Here is a 24,479-nt window from a genome sequence, read left to right as displayed (position 1 = left end):
ATCCTGATCAGGGATCAAACCCGTCTCCTGCATCGGCAGGTGGGTCCTTAACCGCTGCGCCACCAGGGAGGCGCTGGACACTTCTTGAACTGAAGGCTCTCTGCGGAGGCGGGACCATCTCACAGGGTCCAAGTGCTGGGCGGAGACCCTTGCAGATCAGGTCAGCCCCTGGGTGGCCTTGTCAGCCCCGGGAGTGGGGTGGGGTGGGGAGGGTCCCAGCAGGTCCCGTTGAGGAAACCAGACTCTGTCCATCGATGGTAACAAACGTGTCCCTCGGGTGGGGAAGGTGCCGATGTGACAGAGGGTGGGGGGCAGCTGTGCCTGTGTGGGGGCATACGGGGAACCTCCAGATCTTCTTCTCAAAGTGCAGTGAAGCTGATACTCTAAGAGAAAGTTTAAAAAACAAAGACACCCCCCCCCAACCCCACCAAAGAAGTCACTGCCAGAATGTCCCTGAGGTCGTGAGGTCCCTACCCTGCCCTCCAGGCCTGTCTGCCTTCTGGACCCCTGGACGAGCCCCCTGCATGCACTCTGTCCAGAGAGCACGGCCATGGCGAGTGGGGAAGGGCGGCGGGCGTTCAAACACCCGCCCGGAATCTCCCATGTGTGAAGATGCTCCCGGCATTGCCTGCTGCCCCCACACACCTTCCGAGGGTGCTGGTGACTCCACCGCCCCAACTCTCCAGTGGCTCCTCCTACGGGAGCCCGCAAGCCTGGCCCAGCTGACCGCTGCGAGCCGGCCCTCGGGGAGCCCCAGGTCCCCGACAACTTGAACGGTGTCCGGCTCGCAAAGCCAGGGAGCACCTTTCTGCCACCCTGGGCCATGCCCCCTGCTCAGCCTCGTCTCTGCCCCGTCACAGGCCCCCCGTGGATTCTGCCGTCCCAGCGAGGCGGCCACAGCTGCACATTAAATTCCTGGCCGTGTTTCCGCGGCGGGGGGCGGTGGAAGGCTTTGGGCTCGCCGGGCGTGGAGATCTTTGCCAACACACGGATTCCTGAGGCTGGAGAATCCTAGAAGCTGTCCCGCATGCCAGACCTGCCTTCCCGGTCGCTGGGGAGCCCCGCGGCCAGCTGTCAGCCACCCCGCACAGCAGGAATCCGGCAGGAACGTGCCCTGCGCCCTTCCCCGGATACCAGGGCCCTTCCCCGGATACCAGGGCCACCTGCCCCATCTGGCCGGGCACACGGCAGTCCTCAGTGGCACGGGGCTCCTGCCGCTGCGCGGTGGGGGCCGTGGGTGGGTGGGGCACAGGGCCTGGGACCATCGGACGGGGCGGCAGAGGGCATCAGGCGCTGACCGTTCCCCTCTGCGGGGGTTCTCTCGTTTGTCAGCTGGGAGTGACTCGAGGAATCTGTAGGGCTGGGCCGGGACCCACGGTTACGGCCGTAACAGCTGGCTCGTGGCAGGTGCCTCACGGAGGAGGGGCTCTGCATCTGACTCGATACCCCCTCCCATCCACAGAAGGCCGCGCCATCCACCCTGGATGGGAGCCGGGTGTGGAGGGGTGTGTGTGCGGGGGGGTCTGTCCTAGGGGCTAGGCCGACTGTGCTCGCCCCGCCCCACCCCGCCCTGCCCACGTCCCCCCCTGGACAGCGCGGCCACCCGCCCCGTCCAGCTGGGCTCGCGGAGCATGCGGGCTTGCGAGTTATGCCCCCGCCTACGCCCGCTCACACGTTTCTGCCCCGTGTTGAGAGGGGCAGCCGGACACCAGGCTAGAGGGCAGGAGGAGGGGGCTGGGGGGGGGGTAGTCCCAGGAGAGGAGGTCTTTGGGGTCTTCCTGGTCCCCCCAGGGCGCCCTCAGCCAGTCCAAAGGCCGTCTGTCCCCTGCACACTGCCCTCCTGTCTCCTCCAGCCTCCTCTCCGGGGACCTGCTCGCCACCCACTGGCCCAGACCTTAGCGTGACGTGACCCCCTAGTTTCCTGTCGCTCTCCAGCAGCTGGGAGCTGGGGGACCCAGGGCTCAGCCCAGGACGGCGTCCCGCAGGCCCAGCCCCAAGGGCCCAGGGAAGGCACCTTCCAAGTGCCGCTCTGCCAAGCATAGGGCCTGGCACCTCCTCCTCAGGACTTGTGGCCAGCGGACTGGCTGAGTCCTCTTTCCAGCGATGAGAAGCCTGGGGCCCAGCGAGACACAATCAATGGCCCAGGCCACCCAGCTGGGCGGTGGGTGGCGGGACCTGGCACGTTGACTTCTGCCCCAAGCAAGCTGCTCAGGTGCCACTCAGGTGCCATCCTGCCACCGGAGAGGCTGGGGCCTCGGGGCAGACGGAGCCTGACCCGGCTGGGGGCTGCCCGTCGGCTCTGTGACCCTCGGGCTGGTCAGCGGGCCCACCTGATGGGTCCCGGCTTGCCCCGGCCTCGAGGGGAGACGCCAGGCCAGGGAGACGCAGCACCACAGGGACGTGGGAGGTCTGTGCCCGGGTGGCACTGGTACCCAGCCCGTCACCTCGAGCGTCCAGGCGCCCCCACGGGCCAGGGCTCACGCGTGTGGGTGTGGCGTGTTTCTTCTGACCCGGCCTGGGTTGGGGGATGGGACGGTGCCTGCACAAGAGGCCCCCGCGTCCCGCCCGTCAGTGGCCGGAGCGGGGACAGGACTCGGATGCGGGTCTGGCATCTCGCTGCAGGCTGGGAGCAGGAGGAAGGCCAAGGAGCTCTCAGGCGCAGGGGGTGGGAGAAAACCCAAGGGAGGGTCTCCTGTCAGGTTGGGGGCGGGGGTGTCAGATTTTTCAGGGAGGGGCATCTCAGAGTGCCTCCCGCGTCGAGGCTGAGGGGTGCTCCTGCGGGAGCTGACTCCCCAGGACCGAAGGAGGCAGTGGTGCGGGGCTGGCACGTCCCCCGGCTCTGAGGCGTCTCCTGGGACACATTGCTGGACACCGGCCAGCCCAGGGGCCAGCCAGGTTCTAACCCGCCCCCCCAGACAAAGGCTGGTCCCATCACACGAGATCCTCGAGCCGCTGTCCGGCTCCACGCGGCTCAGGGCTGGGCCGCCTCCTCCCCAGGACACACCGCGGCCGGGCAGCCAGCAGGCCAGGGGCTGCCCGTCTGCACTGCACTCACGGCCTCTCTGGGCAGGCCGGGGGGGCCCTGCTGGCCCGAGTCCAGCTGCTCAGATCGGGCCGCTCCCCCGTTGGACCGCCCTGGGGGAAGTGCCCCGGTCCCAGCCAGGAGCAGGTGCGTCTCGGGCTGGAGTGAAGGGAGACTCACAGACGGCTGGGGCTGACTCTGGGCCTCAGAGACGCTTTAGAAGGCGTGTAACGTGGGAAGGGTCTTTTTGCTGGCAGGGCGCTGGGGGACATGGTCGGGTTCCTTCCTGGAGAAAGCGGCTGGAAAAGGCCTGAGACACGGAGGCCTGAGGCGTGTGCCAGGCCGCTGTGTGGGCGGGCGACCCAGGTGGTCTCCCCCCGCCACTCCTGGCAGGGGGTTGGCGGTGCCCAGTCGGGAGGGACAGAGACCTCAGGGTCAGCGATCTGAGGCCCAGGAATCGGGCTTGTCGTTTCCAGGCCTGTCTGGCAAGTCCGATCCCAGATCCCGTGGCTTTAAAACAGGACCCTGGGAACTGCAAGCCTGCGGCATGCATGATCCGGGTGAGCCGGGCCAGGATTCCACCACGTGGGGCGTTTCTAAAAGACATCCTAGGCCCAGTGCTGGGGTCGGGCCACCCCTGGGGGCACTTCTGGTTGCCGTGTCCTCCTGATTCCTGCGAGAAGGGCCTCCTCCTGGTGGGCCCAGGGTCTCCTGTGGCTTGGGGGGTCCACGCTGCCCGTGTCCACGAGCTACGTCTCTCTGGAGGACTCGCCTTTCCCCGAAGGTGTTCAGCACTGACGCCCCAGACCCGCGTGGGGACCTGCTCTCCGGGCTGGCCTGCAGGTGGGCCCCCCACCTGAGTCGGGGTCTGGCAGCTGTGCCCGTCGTGGGTGTGGCCAGGGGGTCGCGGAAGCAGGAGCAGCGCCCAGCTAGACTACGACTGAGCCGTGGGGCCGGGGCAGGCTGGCGCTCGCGATGACAACTGGGATTATCACCAGAGGTGGTAATTCCCACGCCAACGGTTTCAAGTTTCAGGTCAAGAGCTGAGGCCAGTCTTCCCATGGCCTTTGGACAAGATCCTCGCAGCCTGTTTCCTGCCTGGTTCCTCAGCTGCTTTTGAGACCCTGAGCCCCAGGGGGTGGGGAAGCCCCTCTCGGGTCTGGGATGGTGTGGAGGGGGCCACGCCTTCCTGGTGGGTGGCTCTGAGATGGGGCGGTGTGTTCAGCTTTCAGGGTTGACCGGAGGGACGGGATCGCCAGGTCGGGGTCCCCCCGACTCGGCGGCCTGACGGGTGCCACAGGCCTGCGGCCATGTGACCGCAACCCCCACACGGGGAAAACACTTCCCAGCACCACCTTCCACCCTCCAACCCCCAGAGAGCGGCCCCCACCCCGTCCTCCAGAGCAGAGCCTGCAGCCTGGTGTGGACGCAGAGGGCCGCACCAAGGGTCCCAGGCAAGCTGGGCGGGAGGGGGCGTGGTGTGGACCTCGGGCAGCCCTCGTGGAATGGACCACACGAGGCATCTGATAATTACGAGAAACGATGCCTGTGCTTCTTGACGCTTCCCGCTCGGGCAGGGGAGCCCCCGTGGCCTGCCAGTCACCCCCAGGGTGTGTGTGTGGGGTATTATTATCCCCACTGCACTGGTGGGAATGGGGAGACGGGAAGCCAGCCGGCCAGCCCACGGGGACCCCAGCTTGTCTGCTGTCTCTTCGCAGAGATGACCGGAGCAGCCCCCAGGGGCGGGGGTGTCAGGGGCTGGGAACGGGCATCACACTTCCTGCTCTGAATATGTGGCTCCAGGTGGGCGGTGCCTGGGCCTCTCGGACTTGGGGGGCACAGAACTCTTTCCCGAGTGGACATGAGACTTCAGCCCTGACTTCTGCTCAGGTGGACTATGCCTCAAATTCTGGCGTCAAACACCAGGTATCACCGCCCCCCACCCCCGGCCCGCTCAGAGTTCAGTCCCAGGGCATCTGAAACTGGTCCAGCTCAGGGTGTGGCTTTGGACCCGTGAGGCTCTCCAGGAGCTGGCCTCGGCTGGGCAGATCTGCCGGTGTGAACCCCACATTTGCAACTTGACTTGCCAGCTCCAGGGGCTCGGGACATGGGGGCTTCCTCTTGGAAACCTTCAGCTTCTCTCTGAGAACAAGGTGGCTCCTGGGGCCCCAGCCCTCGAGGATGAAACCCCCCCAGGGCCAGGCACACGCTGTCTCGGGATCTCAGGGGCCCCAGCCCTCGAAGATGAAACCCCCCCAGGGCAAGGCACACGCTGTCTCGGGATCTCAGGGGCCAGGAGGGAGTCAGCGCCCTCATCTCCGAGACGAGGCTCAGAGATGCCCGTGTGGGTGGGCTGGAGCCCGGCCCCGTGGCTGCATGCTCCCCGAAGGCTGCACGCACAGACACACGCACATTCACTCGCACGTGCACACCCACCCCCGCGTGCACACGTCAGGACCCGCGCAGGGTCGAGCCCTCCTCCTGCTGCTAGGGGATCCGCATCCCCCTGCTCGACACAGACCTGCCACCCAGAGACCCAGGGGGACGAGGGCGGGGGCGGAACTCCCACCCACCGAGGTCCCCGCCCCACCTCTGCCCCAGGCTCGGGCTCATGAACCCAGCGTCCTGGCCCTGCCAACCCGGCTTTGGCCTGTCCGTTCTGCTCACACGCGTGTTGCTGGCCCAGTCGGGGGCTTGAGCGGCCCCCTTCCACCCAGGCCACGTCTCCCCACGCCCTTCACCCTTCCTTCGCCCCATCCCACCTCCCCCACCCTGCTCCAGGAGACCCCACCCCCGGGCGGTGCCAGAACAAGCCCGGCTTGCAGCTTCCACAGCACTCGGCAACCACACGATTTACTGCTGTCCACAGGCCCGTCCCACCGTCTGCTCAGAGCCGTGACTTTGCTTCTCCTTTTCACCCTCCAGGGTGGGACTTTCCGCCTCCCACACAGGCTGGAAACCGCCCATCTCAAACTTGCCTGGGGCCTCCCTAAGCCGTGGACCCAGGACGAGGCAGGCGGGTCTCCTTTCCTCCAGTAAATGTTAACTGAGCACCTACTCTGTGCCCCGAAGTCACTCCAGGCAATGGGGACACGGGAGTGACCACAGGCCTTCGGGAGCTTACTCTGGAGGACACGGAATGGACAGACGGTTGCGGGGGACCCTGGGCAAGGGCCACCCGTCATCCTAAAGAGGACTCCACCATCCACAAGGCCACCTGCGGATGGCAGAAAATCCAGTGAACTCAACCAGGAAGAGGAAGACCACGTTTGCCACCACCCGGGGAGGGGGGGTCTGAACTGAGTCTGAAGAAATGAAGTGTTCTTGACCTTGAAAGTGAGACCCCAAAGGACCTGAAGGAGCTGAGACTTTCCTTAGGAAGCACTGAGTGGGGCTTCCCTGGACGTCCAGGGGTTAAGAGCCCGCCTGCCAATGCAGGGGACACAGGTCTGGCAGCTAAACCCAGGAGCCGCAACTGCTGAAGACACGCTTAGAGCCCGTCCTCCACAGGGAGAGAACCCACTGCAGAGAGAAGCCCGCAACCGCGGGCAATGGCAGCCCCTACTCATTGCAACGAGAGGAAGCCCAGGCGGAGACCCAGAACGGCTGCTGATAAAGAGAGACGCCCTGAGCAACGCGGGTGCCCTCACCCGGCCTCCGTCTGCGGCACACGGATGGCTGCCGGGGTTCTCTGCTCCCCGCCCCCAGGGCCTACAGGACCCCCTGGGCCCCTTGCTCTGGACCTGGCATCTGGGACTCCTCCCGGGAGGACCTCGCCCACCCGCCCTGGGTGGGGGTGTGGGCAGAAGCAGGAGACCCACCGTCTACACTGGCGCCAGAATGAACCGGGGTGAAGACGAGAGGGCACGAGGCAGTGCGGGGCCTGGGCAGGGGCCAGACCCTCGGGGGGAGCTGACATGCCCCCTCACGGCCCGTCTGTGAGACACGGGTGCCCAGGCTCTCCCGGGGGTGGGGGCGGTCATCTGCACCCGGGAGCAGCAGACGCCCGCCGTGTCCACGGGGGGGTGATCCCGTCACTTCACGCCGCGTCTCTGTTTGTGCACAGGCGAGCCGATCAGGGATGCGAGGGCCTCGTTCGCGAGGAGGGGTCCTGTGGGCCCGAGGGTCAGACAGGAGCACGGGCCCACGGGGTCCTGAAGGCCTGGGCGCCCGGGGGGCCGGGTGTAGCGAGCCCACAGCACCAGGAGTGGGGCAGGCGCCCACGCGATGCGGGAGGAAGCCCCCTCCTCAGAGGGGGCAGGTCCGCAGCCTGAGCTCTCCCCGCGAGCAGGACCCACAGTGCTGGTCAGGCCGGGACCGCCTCCCTGCTCCCCAGGCATGGTCTGCAAGCCCCGGTTTCTCTACACAGGGCGGGTTCGGGGGGGACTGGGGCCAGGCTCTCGGTCCGGCAGGCTCTGGGTGTCCAGGCCACACCCGCCCCGGCAGGCAGCCGGCTGGGCTGCGTGGGAACGCCCTTCCTCCCGACGGCCAAGCATCCCACGAGGAGGCGGAATGTGGTTTCCCGTGTAGTTATTTGCTTAACTTTTAATTCTGAAACAATTTCAAACTCACGGAAAAAAAAAAAAAACCCTGTGAGCAGAGTTCAAAGAACCGTGTGTTTAGGGCAGCGATGACCAGGAAAAGGGAGCCCCGAGGGTACCGACCAGAGAGCGCCGTCCTCAGACACCAGGGGCCTGCAACGCCCCCTCTGCCCACGCAAGCACGCTCAGGGGCCCACGCCGGCCTCCCGGAGGTGGTCGACCAACGCCTCCAACGGCCGAGGCCCCTCCGGGCGGTCCATCCACCCTCTGCCCAGCTGGCAGGGCACCGCGGAGCCGGAGGGCGGCCGCGGGCTGTCTTCCTCCGAGTCCAGGCCCCCGTGTGCTGCACCCGACAAGCAGGTTCATCGAAAAGCCCGAAGAGTGGGGCCCCACCCCTGTCAGCGTCGAGTCAGGGGCCCCACGGCTGGCGTGAAGAGAACCTTTATTTTAAACCTACGACCTACACACGGCAGCAGCGAAACTCTAGAGAAGACTTGCCCACATCCTCACCTTGGTGACCTGTCGCTGAGGTTCGTTTCCCCGACATCGCAGAAGTTCCTACCCTGCGATCACGTCACGGAAACCGCAGAGAAGGCAGTACCACGGGGCACCGGGAGCCTCACCCACCCGGGTCCACACCCCTGCCACGGGGAAGCTGCCTGCCCCTCCCGTCGAAAGACAGGAGTCCAGTTCTAGGTCTCCACCACCCTGGACCGGGGCCGGCCCTGGGGCCTGCGACCGATACGGTGGAGGTGAGGACCTGCGAGCTCCACGGCCCGGACCCCAAGAGGCCTGGCACCCTTGGCGTGTATCCGCGGACCCCAGCCTCCGTGTGAAGGCACCCGGGCTGGGCCGCGGAAAGAGGGGCTGACCGCGGGGACCCAGAGGCCCCCGCCAAGTGAGGCCGACAGAATCGCCCACCAGAGCAGAGTCAGGAGGGGTCAGACCGTGCTGTGCGTGCTCTCAGCGTGGGGAGGGTTTGTTACCAGCAACAGGCGACGGATACAAACCCTGAGCCGAGGCTCCAGGCGTCACCCCTCACTCCTCACCCAGGAGCCTGGAGCCCTCGGCTACCGAACCTTCACTGTCGCCACGTGCTCATTACCTCACATTCCACCCGGCTCCTGTAACCCCTTTCCTCCTGCGGGACCAGGTCAGTCTCTTTCCAGCTTTCCACTGTTACGAATACAATGAATCAGCTCGTACAATAATACCAAAAGGAAAAGGGAAAAAAAAGTCCTATTTCCTTAGGAAAATCTAGGGTGGGATTCCTGGGTCTGAGTTTATAAACACTGTTAATGACTCCTGAACAATATGGACACGGAGGACTCAAGAGAAAGGGGCTGGGAGTCAACGCGGCTTTGCAGAAACCAGGCATCCGCGTTCTGAAGCCAGGCCAGGTCGGCCAGACTTCCTGAACCTGGCAAAACTCAATGGACTCTGGTTAGTCTAGAAAAGGAGCCCGGTTTCCAGGAAAGGGCAGACACCCGGGTCCCAGTCTCTGCCTGCTTTCCAGACTCCTTGGTCCCTCAGGGCCCCCCCACGTCCCCGTCGGCCGGCCCCCACCCCGATTCCTGACCTGCTGACTGGGGGGCAGGACCCTGGTCCACTCCAGGGCCAGTGGCAGGAGGGCACCTACCCACCCTGTTCCACTCAGGAAGCAGAGTGTCAAAAACACCCAGGCGTGGGAGCGCCAGCCCACCTCGACGCTGGCTTCATCACTGACTTGCCCAGGGGCGGGCGGGTGGCTCACCCAGAAAACCACTCCACCACCTCCCGGGGTGGAACCTGATCGGAGGTTTGCCACATCCAGGAGCGCCTGGCTCAAGTTTTCTTGGCAGAGAAGGTGTCTGGCGATGACCACGGGATGCGCCACCAGAAACACGCCTTTCCAAGGACTCCTGCCTCTCATCAGCGCCGGTTCCACCCCCAGCGGGCTGTGCCCAGGGACACGGCACCCGGCCCCATCCCTCATCCACGGCCGCCGCGTGTGGTGGGCACTCCCGCAGGCGGAGCAGGTCGCAAGGGCTCAAGCGGAAACGCATTCCAGCCATGCTCACAGCAGCCAAAGGGGAAACAAGCCGCCGATGGACGCAGCCTGGAAGGACGTTCTGACGCCTGCCACGGTGTGGACCGGCCCTGAAGCCACGCTGCTGAGCCAAGTAAGCCGGACACGAAAGGACAAACGCGGCAGGATCTGTGAGGCGCCTGGAGCGGTCAAACCCAGAGGCAGAATGCGGAGGCAGGGGGTGCAGCGCTGTTCGTATTTCTTGGGGACAGAGTTTAGGAGGCAGGTGGGAAGTTCTGGAGTCAGACGGTGGTGACGACGGCAGGACAATGTGAATGTACGCACGCTAAGCTGTCACCTAATTCTTCGTCATAATTTTAAATGGAAAAAAAAAAGTTTGATGACAACCGAAAACCTTGCCTTTAACCCCTCGCACGTGCAGGTTTGGACCACGCACGCACACACACACATGCGCGCAGACCCAGGCTCCGAGCCGGCGTGCCCCCTCACCCCACCCCACGCCTGCTGACAAACAGCTGGGTGTTCTGGGAAGCAGGTCTGTGTCTCGGCTCCGAGGAGGAAGCTGTACCGGCTCCCTGCCCGGCCGACTCCTCCCTGGAGAAGACGCAGGACCCCGGTCTCCAGGGCCGGCCGCCCCTGGCCTCCCCCCAGCTCATCCCCAGGACAGCGCACGCTTGTGGAGGAGCTGCGGACACACGACAAGGGGCAGCTCCTCACCCTCCACCCCCCGCCCCCGGCCAGGAAGCGGGGCGGCCTGAGGACAGGCCTTCCAGAAGAATCCGGGAAACAGGGCCACGTCCATCCAGAGCCACAAAACCATGGACTCACTCGTGTGAGACGTCCAGAAAAGGCAAGTCCACACAGACAGACAGACAGAGGACGAGCTGTGCCCGGGTCGAGGGCGGGGCGGAAGTCGGGGGGACCGCTGGGGGCTGCGGGGTTTACTTGGGGGGGGGCGGGGACGAGGTTGTGGGACGAGCGCGCTAGACGCTGGTTCCCTCGGCCGGTGGACCTGGAGAGGCCACGGGACACGGGGAGCGCGGGGACCGGACGGGATGCAAGGGCCTCGGGGAAGCTGCGGAGCAGGAGGGGAGGGGGCACAACCGCGACCCCGGCCGGGACGGGACGGGACGAGACCAGCGGTGGCCACACAACCACCCGGTGGGTCAAGGTGCCCCTGCCCGCCCCGCGCCCCACCCCGGAGCGCAAGGGGCTGGACCCAGAAGGCCCCCGCTGCAGGATCCCGACTCCTGCATGCCTGGGAAGGAGGAGGCACAGTCGCACGTCCGCGTGGCCGGGGCCGGGAGCTGCGGGCGGCGGGGGACACGGGACGGAACTCGGGGGGTGGGACGGCGGTTTAGGGGATGACACAGCGGCTGTACACCTCGACTGTGGCTACACCACCATCGGGGCTCAGAGAAGCAGCCCGAGGAGCGACTCCCACTGTCTCTTAAATTACATTTCAGGCGCATGCACCTCTACTGACATCGTAGCATCTTTTGTATCTTTAGCACTTTTTAAAAAAAAAAAGAAGAGATAACTTACATGTACATTTCTTAACTTCTGACTCAAAGTTTCACTTTCCTAACAAGGACAAAAATTCCTGTAATTGGAAATCTGTTAAAAGGGAAAAGGGAATTGGCTGGAAAACAAAGAGGCGAAAATAAACATATGTTAACTATGTGTGGAGAGGAGGTTAAGGAAACTTTACTGCAAAAACCATTATATAAAATACACATACAGCCAAACCGTTAACACTGTGTAGCTAGACATGAATACAACGTTAAATGTCAATTCTGCTGCTGTTTACTCACTAAGTCATGGCAGACTTGCTGCCTCAGAGACTGTAGCCTGCCAGGCTCCTCTGTTCATGGGATTTCCCAGGCAAGAAAATGGGAGTGGGTTACCATTTCCTTCTCCAGGGGAATCTTCCTGACCCAGGGATCGAACCCAGGTCTCCTGCATTGCAGGTATATTCTTCACCAGCTGAGCCACCAGGGGAAGCCCTAAATGAAATTACATTGCAATAAAAATGAGTAAAGGCTACAGACCATGGGGTCGCTGAGAGTTGAACACCACTTAGCAACTAAACCACCGCCAAAAATGAATGAACAAATCAGATGGCTGAGGGAGGAGGCAAACAAAGGTAGGATTCAGATGCTACAATAAAAAGACCGCTGAGCTGGGAGGCTCGTTCACGCAGGCAAAAGCGGAGCCAACCCAAGCGTCCAGCCACAGGTAACGGATAAACAGAAGGTGATCCATCCGCACAACGGAACACATGAAATTCAGCCTTAAAAAGGGAGGGTGTCCTGACACCCACTGCAACACAGACGAGCCCTCAGGACAAAAAGACAAATACGGTAGGATTCCACTTACAAGAGGTCCCTGCAGGAGTCAGAGGCAGAGACACTGAAAGGGAAGGGTGCGTGTCAGGGGCCGGGCCAGGGCCCGGGGGCGGTGGGCGCTGGTGTTAGCGGGGTCAGAGCTTCCGTGCGGGAAAACGCAAAGTTCTGGAGGCGGACGGCGGAGTCAACGGCTCAACACTGCACTTGATGCCCGAGCCCAGAGCTCAGAGATGTTAGGGGGGTCAATTTTATGTAGCGTGCATGTTACCACAGCTAAACAAACCACCCCCGTGACTTTCCCAAGTCCTAAGTGACCGCGCGCCCTGGGGCAGGAGGGTGCTGACATCGTGGCCGGGGCCCCAGGCTTCACGCGGACATGGGCCCCTGGCAGGGAAGGGGCCTGGAGGAGCAGGGCCGCTGTCTCTGCCCTTCCAGCCATGGATCTGTGGACAGCCGCTCCACGGGGCCCGGAAGAACCAAGGAAAGCACTGAAGTCCACCCACGCCGACGCGTGGCGTGTCTGTCCTGCAGGCGGGACACCACCCCATCCAGACGGCTGCTCGCCAATAGGGGTCCCTGAGTCAGGAAGCCAGAGCAAAGGTCAGCGCAAGGAGGCCACCTGCTCAGCCCGAGCCAGGTCGGCAGCCGCCCAGCAGGGAGGAGGTCTGTGCGGAAGCGCCCCCGGAACCCACAGTGACCCGGCTGGGGCACCAAGCAGCGCTGGGGGCGGCAGGCTCACTCTCCCACCCCACGCTCCCCCGTCCTCCTCTCAGGCATCGCCAGGGCTTTCTCTGGCTGCGGGCGGGGGCGCACACCAGACCTCCCCGCCTCGTCAGCAGCCAGGCCCTCAGCCCAAAGCCCCGCTCCAGCTGCCCCGAGCCCCACTGCAGACAGCCACGCCGCCCACTCCGCCCCCTGGAACCCTCCCCGCATCCTCGGCCTCCACAGGGGCCTGACACACTCCTTTTCCGTGGGGTCCACTCAAGACCCCACCAGGGGGGGCCGTCCCCTCCACGCGAGCTTCCCCGAGCTAACCTGGCAGAGTCACCCCTTCTTGGTGCCCACCTGGCACTGACCTCCACTAATCAGTGTCTGTGGGCTCCTTGGGGTCAAGCACTGTGTCGAGGCCTAAGCACAGAGCTTGGACCCGGCAAATAAGTGTTACATAAACTTCAGATGAACAGACAGCCAGGTGGTTGATCATGAAGGGATGGATGGATGGATGGCGGATGGAGGCATGGTGAATGGAGGGAGGGAGGGTGGATGGAGGGACGGATGGATGATGGGGGGATGAACAGATGGTGCATGGATGGTGGGGGGAGTGATGGATGGAGGGATGGATGGATGGTGGAATGGATGGATGGTGGATGGCATGGCTAGAGTGCAGCTTGGCTTTCCCAGAACATCTGCTACCAAGGAACAGATGAATAAGACTTGACTCACACATATTTGGAGCTTGAGAAAGATTCAGGATTCCAACATCCTGCTCTCTCAAGGTGAAGGGATTCTCTCATAACTGTGACAGATCACTAACTATTTTCTTAACTTTTTATTCGGGGTAATTTTAAGCACAGACAAAATCGACAGCACGGTATCACATTCCGGTCACCACACTTCAGCCGCTGTGAACCCACAGGCAGCCTGGCTCCAGGGGCGAAACATCTGGAAGCAGGAAGACGGTGGCGGCGGGGGGGAGACAGGAGCTGTTGGCGGCCACTCCCCACCCCTGCGATGTTCTGGGGGAAGCAGGCCTCCCGGGGACAGGACGGCCAACCCTGCCTGCCTCATGGGCTCCGTGAGAAAAGCTCACAGGGGCTCCTGAGCATAGAGGAGGGACCCACCCGCGGCGCCGTCATCTCATCCGTGGCCAGGACCTGGAAGCGCCACAGTGGGAGACTACGACCGCCCGCAAGGGGGCCTCTCCCCGCCTTTCCGCCCTGAGCCTGTTACACCTGGCTGCTTGACTCCCAGAGATGGCCTTGGGGCACATACCTTCCCCGACCTGGCCTACAGGACCACACAGCCTATACACTCAAGTCCTCAGAGGTGTCTGACCCAACAACCCCAGCAGCATCCTGCTGCCTCAGCAGAGCCATGTAAAGCGAGGAAGAAAACTTCCCTTAACACTTGCTTCCCTGAATCAAAGTGAAGATTGCTCAGTTGTGTCCGACTCTTTGCAACCCCATGGACTATATGGTCCATGGGATTCTCCAGGCCAGAATACTGGAGTGGGTAGCCTATCCCTTCTCCAGCGGATCTTTCCGACCCAGGGATCAAACCCAGGCACTGCAGGCGGGTTCTTTACCAGCTGAGCCACAAGGGAAGCCCTGTTCCGCAGAAGCTTCTAATAATTAATAACAGATCAGCCTCCCAGCTACGACCCTAAAGAAACCCACTCCCCCTTCCACAGAGCAATCATCAAGACACACAGGCAGGGCTCGCGGATTCCGCAGGCGGACGGCTCTCAGGACACAGGAGATGGCTCAAGGCGGCTTCCAGACAGCCAGGCTGGCTCGGAGGAGAAGATCAGACCTCCGTGTGGAAAGTGCTTATGAAGACCGGAGGCCCCCGGGAGCTGCCGACGGACAGCAAGAACACCGGGATGTCCTACAAACCACCAGGAACCGATTCTGCCAACAAGCGGGGCTGGGAGGCAAGGTGCAGTCCCGAAAGGGAACGACCCGCTGGGAGACCCTGAGCAGAAGAGCCGCTGAGTCAGTCACGCCCGGACAGCTGACCCACGGAAACTGATGCTGATCAAAACAAGCAGGACATCAGAAATCAGACTCGCCGGGAGTGACGAGGCAGGGGCGGCTGTGTGACTTCCCAGCTACGGTAGAGGCGGTCCCCGTGGGCAGCCGGGACAGAGAAGCGGCCTCCAGTCTCCGCCAGGCCAGAAGCCCCGGTTTCAGCTGAGTCCTCGGGCCCAGCGGCACCACGCCGAATAAAAGCTACGCCTGGACACGTCTGCGGACACCAGGCTGGACCTGGACAACTAGATGTCGTGTGCCACCCTGCGGACCCACAGGAGGCCCAGTCAGATGAGCCCGCAGACCTGCCCCGCCTTCAGAAAGCCCCACTGGAAGCAGCTGTGGAAGGGGACGGCCGAGGGACCATATGTGTGTCCTGACCCCCAGTTCCCACCCGTCTGCACACCCGGGGCCCCGTGGGGACGGCGTGGGCGTCAGTGCAGCCCGCTGACAAAGGGCGCGCCCCAGGAAAGCCCTGCCTGGCCCTTTCACGTCCACAACTTACGGTCACGTCCACGACTTACCGTCATGCCCCGTCACGCTCGCCTTAGAAGTCGGTGGACACAGAGTGACCCTCCTCCCTCAGGACAGACTCCAATCCACTCACGGGCTCAAGGAACCCAATGCTCTGGGGCCGCGGAGACGGGAGAGGGATGGAGGGAGACAGAGAAAAAGAGGATGGGGAAACAGCCACGTCCTGCTCTTCTCCCCGAGGTCCCACTCGCTCTCGGGGAGACGGGAGAAGCACTGGGGCTCTGGCAGCCACGCCCTTGCCTGCTGCCCCCTATCAGCCCGCTGGGATAGGGGGGCCTATCCCACCTGCTGCCTGGGGGAGCCGCATCCCAGCCCGGCGCCTGGGATGGGGAGCCTCTTCCAGGCGGCCGAGTCTCAGCCTGCTGACCTCCCTGCTTCCCTGCTGGGGTTCCTGCACCCGAGACCACACAGGTGGTGGAGACGAGCGGCTGCACGGGGCCCGTGGGCTGGGAGAAGCCGGGACCGGGTCTCCCAGGCTCGCCCCAGAGCCCATGGGCCCCTCTGCAGAGAAGAGTCGGTTCTGCCGTGGGGACTCGCGCCACGTGGCTGCTGACAAAAGACCACGGAGGGCGACCCAGACTGATGTGAGTCATCACACCCCGGCTTCTTTAGAGCCGTCTGACCGCGCCCTCGACAAGATGCTGACCCACGGGGCCCTCCTGGTGGCCCAGAGACATGGTGGTCCTAGATCCAGACCCTCCCCGCCATGCAGCAGGGCCCCGAAGCAGACACTTTCACCCTCTCCTGTTCCTAGGGGAGGAAGGGGAACGCTTTCTGCAGTCAGTGTTCATAGAGGGGTTACACATTCCGTTCTGAGATCGGAGCAGAAACGAACCTGGCTGTTCGCACGCGCTACGCACACACAGGCCCAGAGGCTGAGCCACCGTGCTGAGCACCCCCGAAGACGGGTCGCAGGTCAGGTCGCCGGGGCCCCTGGCCAAGAGAATGGTGGCAGGACTCTGAGGCCCGGCTCGGGGACCCCCGCGCCTCGGGGCAGACAGGAGACGGGGGGCACGGGCGTGGCTGGCCCACCGGTGCGTCCCCACTCACAGCCACAGCTGCTCCATGACATCAGGGAGGCGGGGGGCGAACGTCACCCCATCTCTTCCACCACGAGCCTGCGGGTACCCCCCAGTCCCTCCTCAGGGGCAATGGGGGCGCGGATGACTCGAGCGCACGGCCCAAGTGCCCTGGGCGGAGGGAACCGCCCAGCAAACACAGCAGCTGGCTTTCCTTTGAGGCCACAGGGCAGAAAAATACACAAAAACTGTACCTTTAACACCTGGGAATGCCGCTGAGCCCAGGAGGACACAGGAAGCGAGGGGCTGGAGCGGTGCCCAATGGGTGAAATGGCCTGCACGTCCCTTAGAATCGCTCACCACGGGGCATTCAACCAACTGACACCAGGTGCCTGAGGGGGCAGCTCTGTGAGACCAGAGAGGGGGCCAGACCCCAGGGGCCACTGTCCTGGGCGCCCAGGCCCCCACCGAGGCCCCAAGATGTGGGCATACTCGCCGGCTAACAGAGTCACATTCCTGCACCACAAGCCACCCACCAGGCCTCGGGCGTGTCCAGGCCTCCAGCCTTCAGGGTCTGCACTCTTCCCGCAGACCAGGTGGATGTCCATTCCAGAAGGCTGACCTTGTTCCACGCCAGGGTCCATGCACGCATGGCACCCGCAGAGCAACTCTCCCCGCCCCTGGCAGGCCAACTGACCTGGCAGCATTCTTTCCAGGGAGCAGGTCAGGCCTGTAAAATGCACCTTCAAAGGCCCTCGGACGCCAACAGAGGCACCTGTGAGGAGCCGCCCCCGGGCTGCCTATCCCCGGCCCTCGTGGAAGCGGCAGGCACGAGACAGAGCGTCCCTGCTCCCTGCAGAGTCCGCGCGCTGTGGTCTCTCGGCCACAGACCGGGCCTTCCTGGCGCCCCCCGGGCCATGTGCTGACCCCGCTTGTGCACACGGCCGCGCACCTCGGTCACCTCCTCCCAGGCAGGCCCTGCCCGCAGCCAGCCAGCGTCACGACCCCTCCCCAGCTGGATGGACGGGGCGGATGGGCGGGCAGCGTCCCCCCAACAGGTCTGTCCTCTCGGGCCCTCTGCTGCGCGACCTGCAGGCGGAATCTGAGCCGGGTGCCCCAGGAGGACGGACGGGTTCAGGGTACCTTGCAGTAGATGTTTGTTTGCTTCTGTCGTGACGCATCGGGTGCCCCTAACACTAGCGGAGGGGTCCCTCACTCAGGGCCCACTCTCATGCGCCGGGCACCGCTCGCCAGCCAAGGACAGTGCCCGGCGCCAGGCCCCCACACCGACCACATGATCTTGGGCGGGGGTCTGGGTCCCACGCCCCCACAGAGCCAATCTGACGGACAGCATGTAATTATGATAATAATCGCACTCCAGCCGCTTCACAAGAATGTTCTGAGGGCACATGAAACAGCCTCCTCCAAAGCCAGGTTTACTTCCCAGGTTGGGCCTCACGGTCCCCGCCCGCACCCCGGGCGCCAGCCGCCACCCAACCCACACCTTCGAGCTGGGGATTCGGGAAGCTCTTAGGATTGAGCAAGAGGAGCCCCAGCCTCAGCACAGACGCAGAGATGGTCTCGGAGGTCACCTGCAAAGCCAACAGGCTCCCTTGCTGGGGAACCTGTGCTGTCGGGCCCCCCAAATCAGTGCTGATTATCAGATGGGGGGTGGTGAGCCCGGTGGGGTCAGAACAAGGAGGGGCTGAGCAAACAGGATCCTCAGAGATGGGGGCGGGGTCGCGCTCCACCCGAGACCCCCAGACCCCGCAGCTCCCGAGGTACAGACGCCACGGGCAGGTCTCTGTCTTAAGGACGCGCCACGCGGAAGGAGGAAGCCACGCAGACGCAGGACTAACGGGAAGCCGCGGCGCGCACACAGCTAAAGGCAGGCGCAGGGACACCACCAAGGCCCTGTCTGCCCTGCTTCTCAAAGACAAGGCGCAGAGGAGCAGCCTGCCCACACACCCGTGGATACAGACACAAGCGGCTTTCCAGGGGGCGGGCCCGGGCAGCCCAGTAAACCCCTCTGAGGGTCCGAATGGGGAGAGGTGGGACCATGGTAACGGGAGCACAGGTATAAACGGGCATAAAGAAAGACCTGCAAACACTGTGTTCATCAATTTAAGGAAGAAATTCAAGGGACGTCTTTGGTGGTCCAGTGGTTAGGACTTGGTGCTTTTTTTTTCACTGCCGTTGACACCGGGGTTCAATCCCTGGTTGGGGAACCAAGATCCTGCAAGCCTCAAGGCCAAAAAAAGAAAAGAAGGAAAGGATCTTTTAGCAATGACAGAGTCCAACCCCTAACTTCTAGATGAGGAAAGAGATGCGGCTGGCCAGCAGTCCCCGCCTCAGTGGGCCGCTCAACACCTCACCATGAATTCCTCCTAAAACCTGGGGCAAGGCTGCTCACGCACCAGGTCTCTGCTGTCTGATCAAGGACTCGCTGAGTGCTGGGGACCAACCTGAGTCCCTCCACCCCCACACTCATACACTGAGGGCCTAGCCTCCAGCATCTCAGAACGTGGGAGGCAGGCTTCTCATGATGGGTCATCAGGGTGGGGTCCTAAGTCAATTAGGCCAAGGCGGATAGTGTCCGTATAAGCAGAAGCTGTTTCAGAGACACTCAGGGCCACCAGGGATCCACGGGCACAGAGGGACCGCCCTGGGAAAGGGCATCAAGGGGGGCCCGGCTGCCAGCCAAGGAGAGAAGTCCCCGAGGAAACCGTGCCCGCTGGCACCTTCACCCTGGACTTGCAGACTCCAGGACCGAAGGGAAAACAGACTTCTGCTGTTGAAGGCCCCCAGTCCGTGGCAGTTTGCCCCCAGGACACGAACACAAGTAGGGGTGAAAGGCAAGGAAACACGGCCATCGCTCCCAGGGTTTGTCCTATGAAGGACCAGAGCTGGGGTGTGAAGGACGAGGACGCAGCCTGGCAACATCCAGACCCTACGGAGGGAAAGCAGTGAGACTCACAGAAGGACACGTGTCTCAGGGTTCCACTCACAGGAGGCACAGAAGACAAAACCCACAGACAACGGGCTGAAAACACGGTGGTGGTGGCCAGGGGCTGGAGGTGGAGGAAAGGGGAGGTATTGCGTAATGGAACAGCTTCTGGCTGCAATGACGAAAAGTTCGAGACATAGTGACGGTTACACAACAGCATGAATGCGCTGAATGCCACCGTGCTGGACGCTGAAAAAAAGACAAACACGTCAAATTTTGTTACGTTATTTTGCCATGATGGGGTTCCCAAGTGGCTCAGAGGTAAAGAATCTGCCTCCAAGGCAGGAGATGCAGGTTCCCTCCCCGGGTCAGGAAGATTCCCTGGAGAAGGACATGGCAACCCACTCCAGTGTTCTTGCCTGGAGAATCCCACGACAGAGGAGCGTGGAGGGCTACAGTCCATGAAGCTGCAAAAAGAGTCAGACACAACTTAAAGACTAAACAGCAACAACGTTTTCTAGGATAAAGAAAAACCTGTCCCACGTCACATAAGTAACTCATTTTAATTAAAGTTACTACATTTTTTTTTTTTTTTTTTTTTTTTTCAGAAAAAAGGGGGAAAAAATCCAGCATGAATTAACCACAGGAGTTCTAATTCCAGTCGGGGTCAAGACCCCCAAAGGGCTCCAAGTTTATTAAATCCTCCATCATCTCCTGAGCCTTCATCTAAAAATCAGACTCAGTCAAGACTCAGGCCTATTATCCGTCGACTTGAGAAGAGGCCTGTCCATTCCCCGTGAACCCGGAACCCTCTGAAACCATGGGGTGGGCTGGACCACAGGACTCCTGGCCAGGGAGGGGAGGCCGTACTGAAGCCAGAACAGGGAGGAATGCGGGGCACTGAGGCCTGGACCCACACACATCTACATCTCAGCTCCTTCCTCGGTGAAAAGCCCAGGATGCTGCCTTCTGTTCCCCAAACCAGAAAGCCATCCTTTCCGAGCCGGATAATCCTTGTACAATTCCACCGAGAGTCCCTTTCCAGCCTGTCGATGACTTAAACGGTCTCGGACTTTGCCTCCGTCCCCGGGAAGGAGGTCCACTCAACAGCCCAAGGCAACAACAAAGTCGTGATCGCTCTGACGATAACGTGTCACCAGGATCCAAGGGGCAAATTCACTGCTTAGAAACAGGAAAGAACAGCCAGCCGCCGCCGGAGCCCAGGTAGAAACAGGGGACGCGCGCGGTGGGGGTGCCCCGGACGTCAGGAGGAAAGGGCCTGGCTGAGCGGTCTTTCTCAGGAAGGGATGGCCAGAGTCCCAGAGAGGAATTTAAGGGACGAGGGTGGGCACAGCCGCCTTCCCACCCTCCCAACCCGGCCCTGGGCTGTGTGTGTTCCCGTCTCCCACTCCCTTTTAAGCTCCCAAGTGGAGGCAAGGACCACGCTCCCTCCTTCCACTCAGCTCGCAAGGTGGGAGGGGTGGGCTTGCACACAGCAGGGCTCGCAGCTGGAAGGACCCCGGGCCCTACCCAGCCCTGTTCCTCAGGGGTGTGAAGGGCAGAGGAAAGGACCGGGGGGGGGGCGGGGGGGGGAGGTCCGCATCCCCGAGGGACCTAGAGGCCCCTCTGCCACTTCCTGGCGGCATCCATATATGCAGATGGGGGTCGGGGAGGGGGGTGAGGCCAAGCTCCCTGGGAAGACGCGTGTCAGGGCACGGTCACCATTCCAGCTGCTTCCCTCCCCTCAGACACAGAAGCTGCTGCAACAGAGAATTAGGTGAGGTCCTCTCCATCCACGCTGGGACCCTCCCCACTGTCCCACATCAGAGGCGCGGGCCCTGGCCGGCGGGCATCTAGGGAACGCGGGCAAATGTCAGGAAGGAGACAGATGGCCTGGCCCTGGCGGTCCCGCCTTCGCCTCCAGCCACACTCCTCAGAGGGCTCAGAGAAGCCGGCTGGGCAGGCTCCCAGAGCTGCAACTGCCAGGAGCTGCAAAACCCAGCAGGAGACACAAGGCGCCACCCTGGAGGGCTTTCAGAGGAGGATTCACCAAGGGCCAAAGGGGAGGGGGCGGTGCAAGTTGTCAGACAACCTCCTAGGCTGGGAGCCCACCCTCTGTCACCCACAGAGCAGGGGCTGAAGGCAGGCGAGGGGCTGCGAGCTCCGGAGACGGCCTGCGGGGAGGCCCCCCAAACACACCACCCCAACAGGGCCCCACTCGCTGGAAACTCCCACCTCCCCCAGCAAGAGAACACAGTTTCAGACGACAGGTCTCCACGAGAAGCTCTCCTTTCCTCCTTTGTTGACAATGTTCACACGTACTCTCGCGGGTGCTGAGGGCCAATCCGAGCTGGCTAGCCTGGCCGACAGCTGGCCAGACGGGGCTGGTGCCCAGCAACCACAGGGCAATCCTCCAGAGCCCAGAGGAGCTGAGCTGCCTGCAAAGCGGTCTTCTCAATACTACCGGCTCCCCTACACACGAAGGGCCTGGAGGATGAGGCTGGGCCCCGCCACAGGTCCCAGCAACACAGCTCGGACAGAGTCAGCAACAAGATGAGCCCAAAACAAACAGGACGGAGCGCGGATGGCAAAGAGGCCCCTCCACAGAGCCAAAAATAGCCTCACTTGCTTCAAGAGGATTCTGACCAATCAAGCACACACAACTCCATCGGCAGAAAAAGAAATAGTCAATGAAGCGGAAAACCACATCAGCTCAGCAGGGACCGGGACTCTGCCAGGTTCCCAACTGCCTCACCCCCAACAACCCCAAATCCCAGTCCTGACTCCCACCACAAACTGCGCCTGGCTCTCGAAACCCAGTCCCATTAGCCCAGCGCCACACGGTGTCTGTACACAGATGTGCACACGCGTTATACACACGGACCCGCAGGTTTAATCTCGGAGCCAGAAGCCAGACCGTGGACTCGGAGCTGAACATAAGCATGGGTGGGCAAGGGGGACGACAAAGCGGGGGTGAGACGCCCAGCGGTGAGGTCTCCCGTCCAAACCGGACAGATCAGCACGGGTGTGGCCCTGCTTCAGCCCCAGATAGAGCTCTTCAGCCCCGGCTCTTCGGTAGCCCACTGAGTCAGAACTGCCTGTGGCCTCCCTTCCTCCTGGTTTGTATTTTTCACCTGCTCTGACTTGCTCTGGGGCTGCTGGCCAGAGAGCGAACCCAACGCTCCTCCAGCCTGGGAGCAGCTGGCATCCCGTGGGTTCCCCAGATGTGTTGTGGAACTCTCCCAGGGCAGGTGGCGGGGACTGCCCAAGACACGGATCAGTCCCTGCTGAAGTATCCACCCAGAGGGAAGAGATGACACCCCGCCCCCCCCCCCAGACCATCCCTGCTGCCCCAGGTGGAGGGCGAGGAGATGGCCGTCCAAGGCGATCCTGGTCCCGACCCACAGAGAGGAAGCACTCTCACGAGAAAGCACAGGCTCCAGACCCGAAGGAAGGAGCCACCCCCACCATTCTGACACACCACCCCTCCCACCCGCATCCCACTCCAGACGCTGGGAATCTGCATTCAGGAGGAAAGCAGGGATGGAGTTTGTTCAGGTGGGGGAATGGATGCGAATCCTTCCAGCCCACCACTGGCGCCTGAGAACCATCCCATCAAGTACCTACCTGCCCCGTACCCCCGACCTCTCAGGGGTGCCCACCAGGCTGGCAGAGGCACTCACCTGCGTCTGCGTGGAAGGTGCCGTCCTGAGGCAGCTTGCCGGACAAGCTGTCCCCATCGCTAGGCCAGATCTGCCCAGTCTTGCGGACGCCCACGATGGTGGCCTCGGACACGACGACGGCGCCCTGGCGGTGCCGCTTCTGGCACTGGGGCGTCGGGGGACTGCTGCTGTCAAAGGACTGCTGGGAGTTTTGCGAGGGCGAACGGCTCTTGTCCCGGAACGGCCGGTAGGTGGTGGGGCTCGGGGACACGCGGCTGGACTGGCCAGAGGAGAAGTCCTCCTCGCTGGACGTGAGGTTCTCATTGGAGCTGCAGTCCGGCGTGTAGCCGCCTCCACTGTCCTCAAAGCTCCGCGGGGAGTAGGACCTCCGCGGCCAGGTAAGACGCTTCTCCTGCTCCGAGGTGCTCTGGCTGCGCTGCAGCGCGCCCTTGGCCTCCCCTTCCACCATCATGCCCCCGACGTAGATGCTCTGGTAGGGCTGGTACTCCAGGGGCGGCCACGGGGGCCTGCCGCTGCCGTTGGCGTTGATCAGGTTGTCCTTCAGGAAGCGCGGGTTCAGCTCGACGTCCTCATAGTCACCGTCGAGGCCGCCGCAGCCGCTGCCCTCGGAGGCGCGCCCACGATACGAGGGCCTGGGGGTGTCCGCGGGGCCCGACCCGGCGCCCTGCTGCTGTGACTTCTTGCGCTCCATCTGCATGGCCTGGCTGCCCAGGGAGCTGATGCGGTCCGACACGTCTTTGTCGTTGACCTTCACCAGGCCACGCTCGTGGTGGAACTCGACGTTCACGTAGAAGGGCTTCTCGGTGTCCGCCGCCGCCGCGGGCTGACCGGGGCCCTTGCGGATCCTCTCGAAGTTGGAGCGCAGCGCCGCCACGCTGGTGGGGGGCCCGCGTTCGTCTCGCTCGGTGGCGGCCGCGGGCCCGGGCCTGCGAGCGGCCGCGGGCCTGGCCTTGCCCGGGGAGCCCTCCCCTTCGGGCCGGGCCTCGGGTTCGTCGGCGACCGGCGGGTCGGCGCCCTCGGCGGGCGCGGGGTGCGCGCGCGGCGCGCGGGGCTCGGCCGCGCCGTCGGGGGGCTGTGCGGCGCGCCGGAAGCCCCAGCGCTGCCGGTCGTAGCTCTTCTTTTCCTTGGCCAGCAGCGTCTGCAGGTAGATCATGCGGAAGCGCTCCTGGTTCACCTCCTGTTCCAGGCGCCGGATGGAGGCCTTGCAGCGCTCCAGCTCCTGTTCGATGTCGCCCACCGAGCGCAGCTCCATGCGCGGCGGCTCCGAGTCCGGGAACTGCGCCTTCCATGCCTCGGCGAAGCCCACCGGGTCCACCATGGCGCGGCCGCGGCTCCTCACCTGTGCCGCTCGGCTGCGCGCGCCAGCGAAGCCGGCTTCAGCGACGGCGCAGCGGCCTCGCCAGGCCCGGCCCGGGACGCCGGGCGGCCCCCATGCCCACGGCGGGGCGAAGGCGGCGGCGGCGCGCAAACAATGCCCGCCCCTTCCCGGGCGGCAGGTGAGACCGCGGCCCGGCGGCCGGCGCGCGGGGCGGGGCGCGGGGCGCGGGGCGGGGCGCGCTCGGGGGAAGGGCGCGGGGCCGCGCGCCCGCTATTGTGTGCGGGGCTG

General features: G+C 63.4%; 1 protein-coding gene across 2 annotated transcripts in view; it reads right to left on the bottom strand.

The window, feature by feature from the left end:
* BCR (BCR activator of RhoGEF and GTPase) overlaps nucleotides 1-24,206 on the bottom strand; it is an 87,433-nt gene extending 63,227 nt beyond the window's left edge. For both annotated transcript variants that reach the window (XM_061141403.1, XM_061141404.1), the window contains exon 1: nucleotides 22,874-24,206. In XM_061141403.1, coding sequence (XP_060997386.1) covers nucleotides 22,874-24,191 — 1,318 coding nt within the window. In that variant the 5' untranslated portion in view covers nucleotides 24,192-24,206. The remainder of the gene's footprint in view (nucleotides 1-22,873) is intronic.
* Nucleotides 24,207-24,479: the final 273 nt, after the last annotated feature.

Source organism: Dama dama, chromosome 5, assembly GCF_033118175.1.
Source record: "Dama dama isolate Ldn47 chromosome 5, ASM3311817v1, whole genome shotgun sequence".
NCBI classification, from domain to species: Eukaryota; Metazoa; Chordata; class Mammalia; order Artiodactyla; family Cervidae; genus Dama; species Dama dama.
This window is presented reverse-complemented; position numbering and strand designations above follow the sequence as displayed.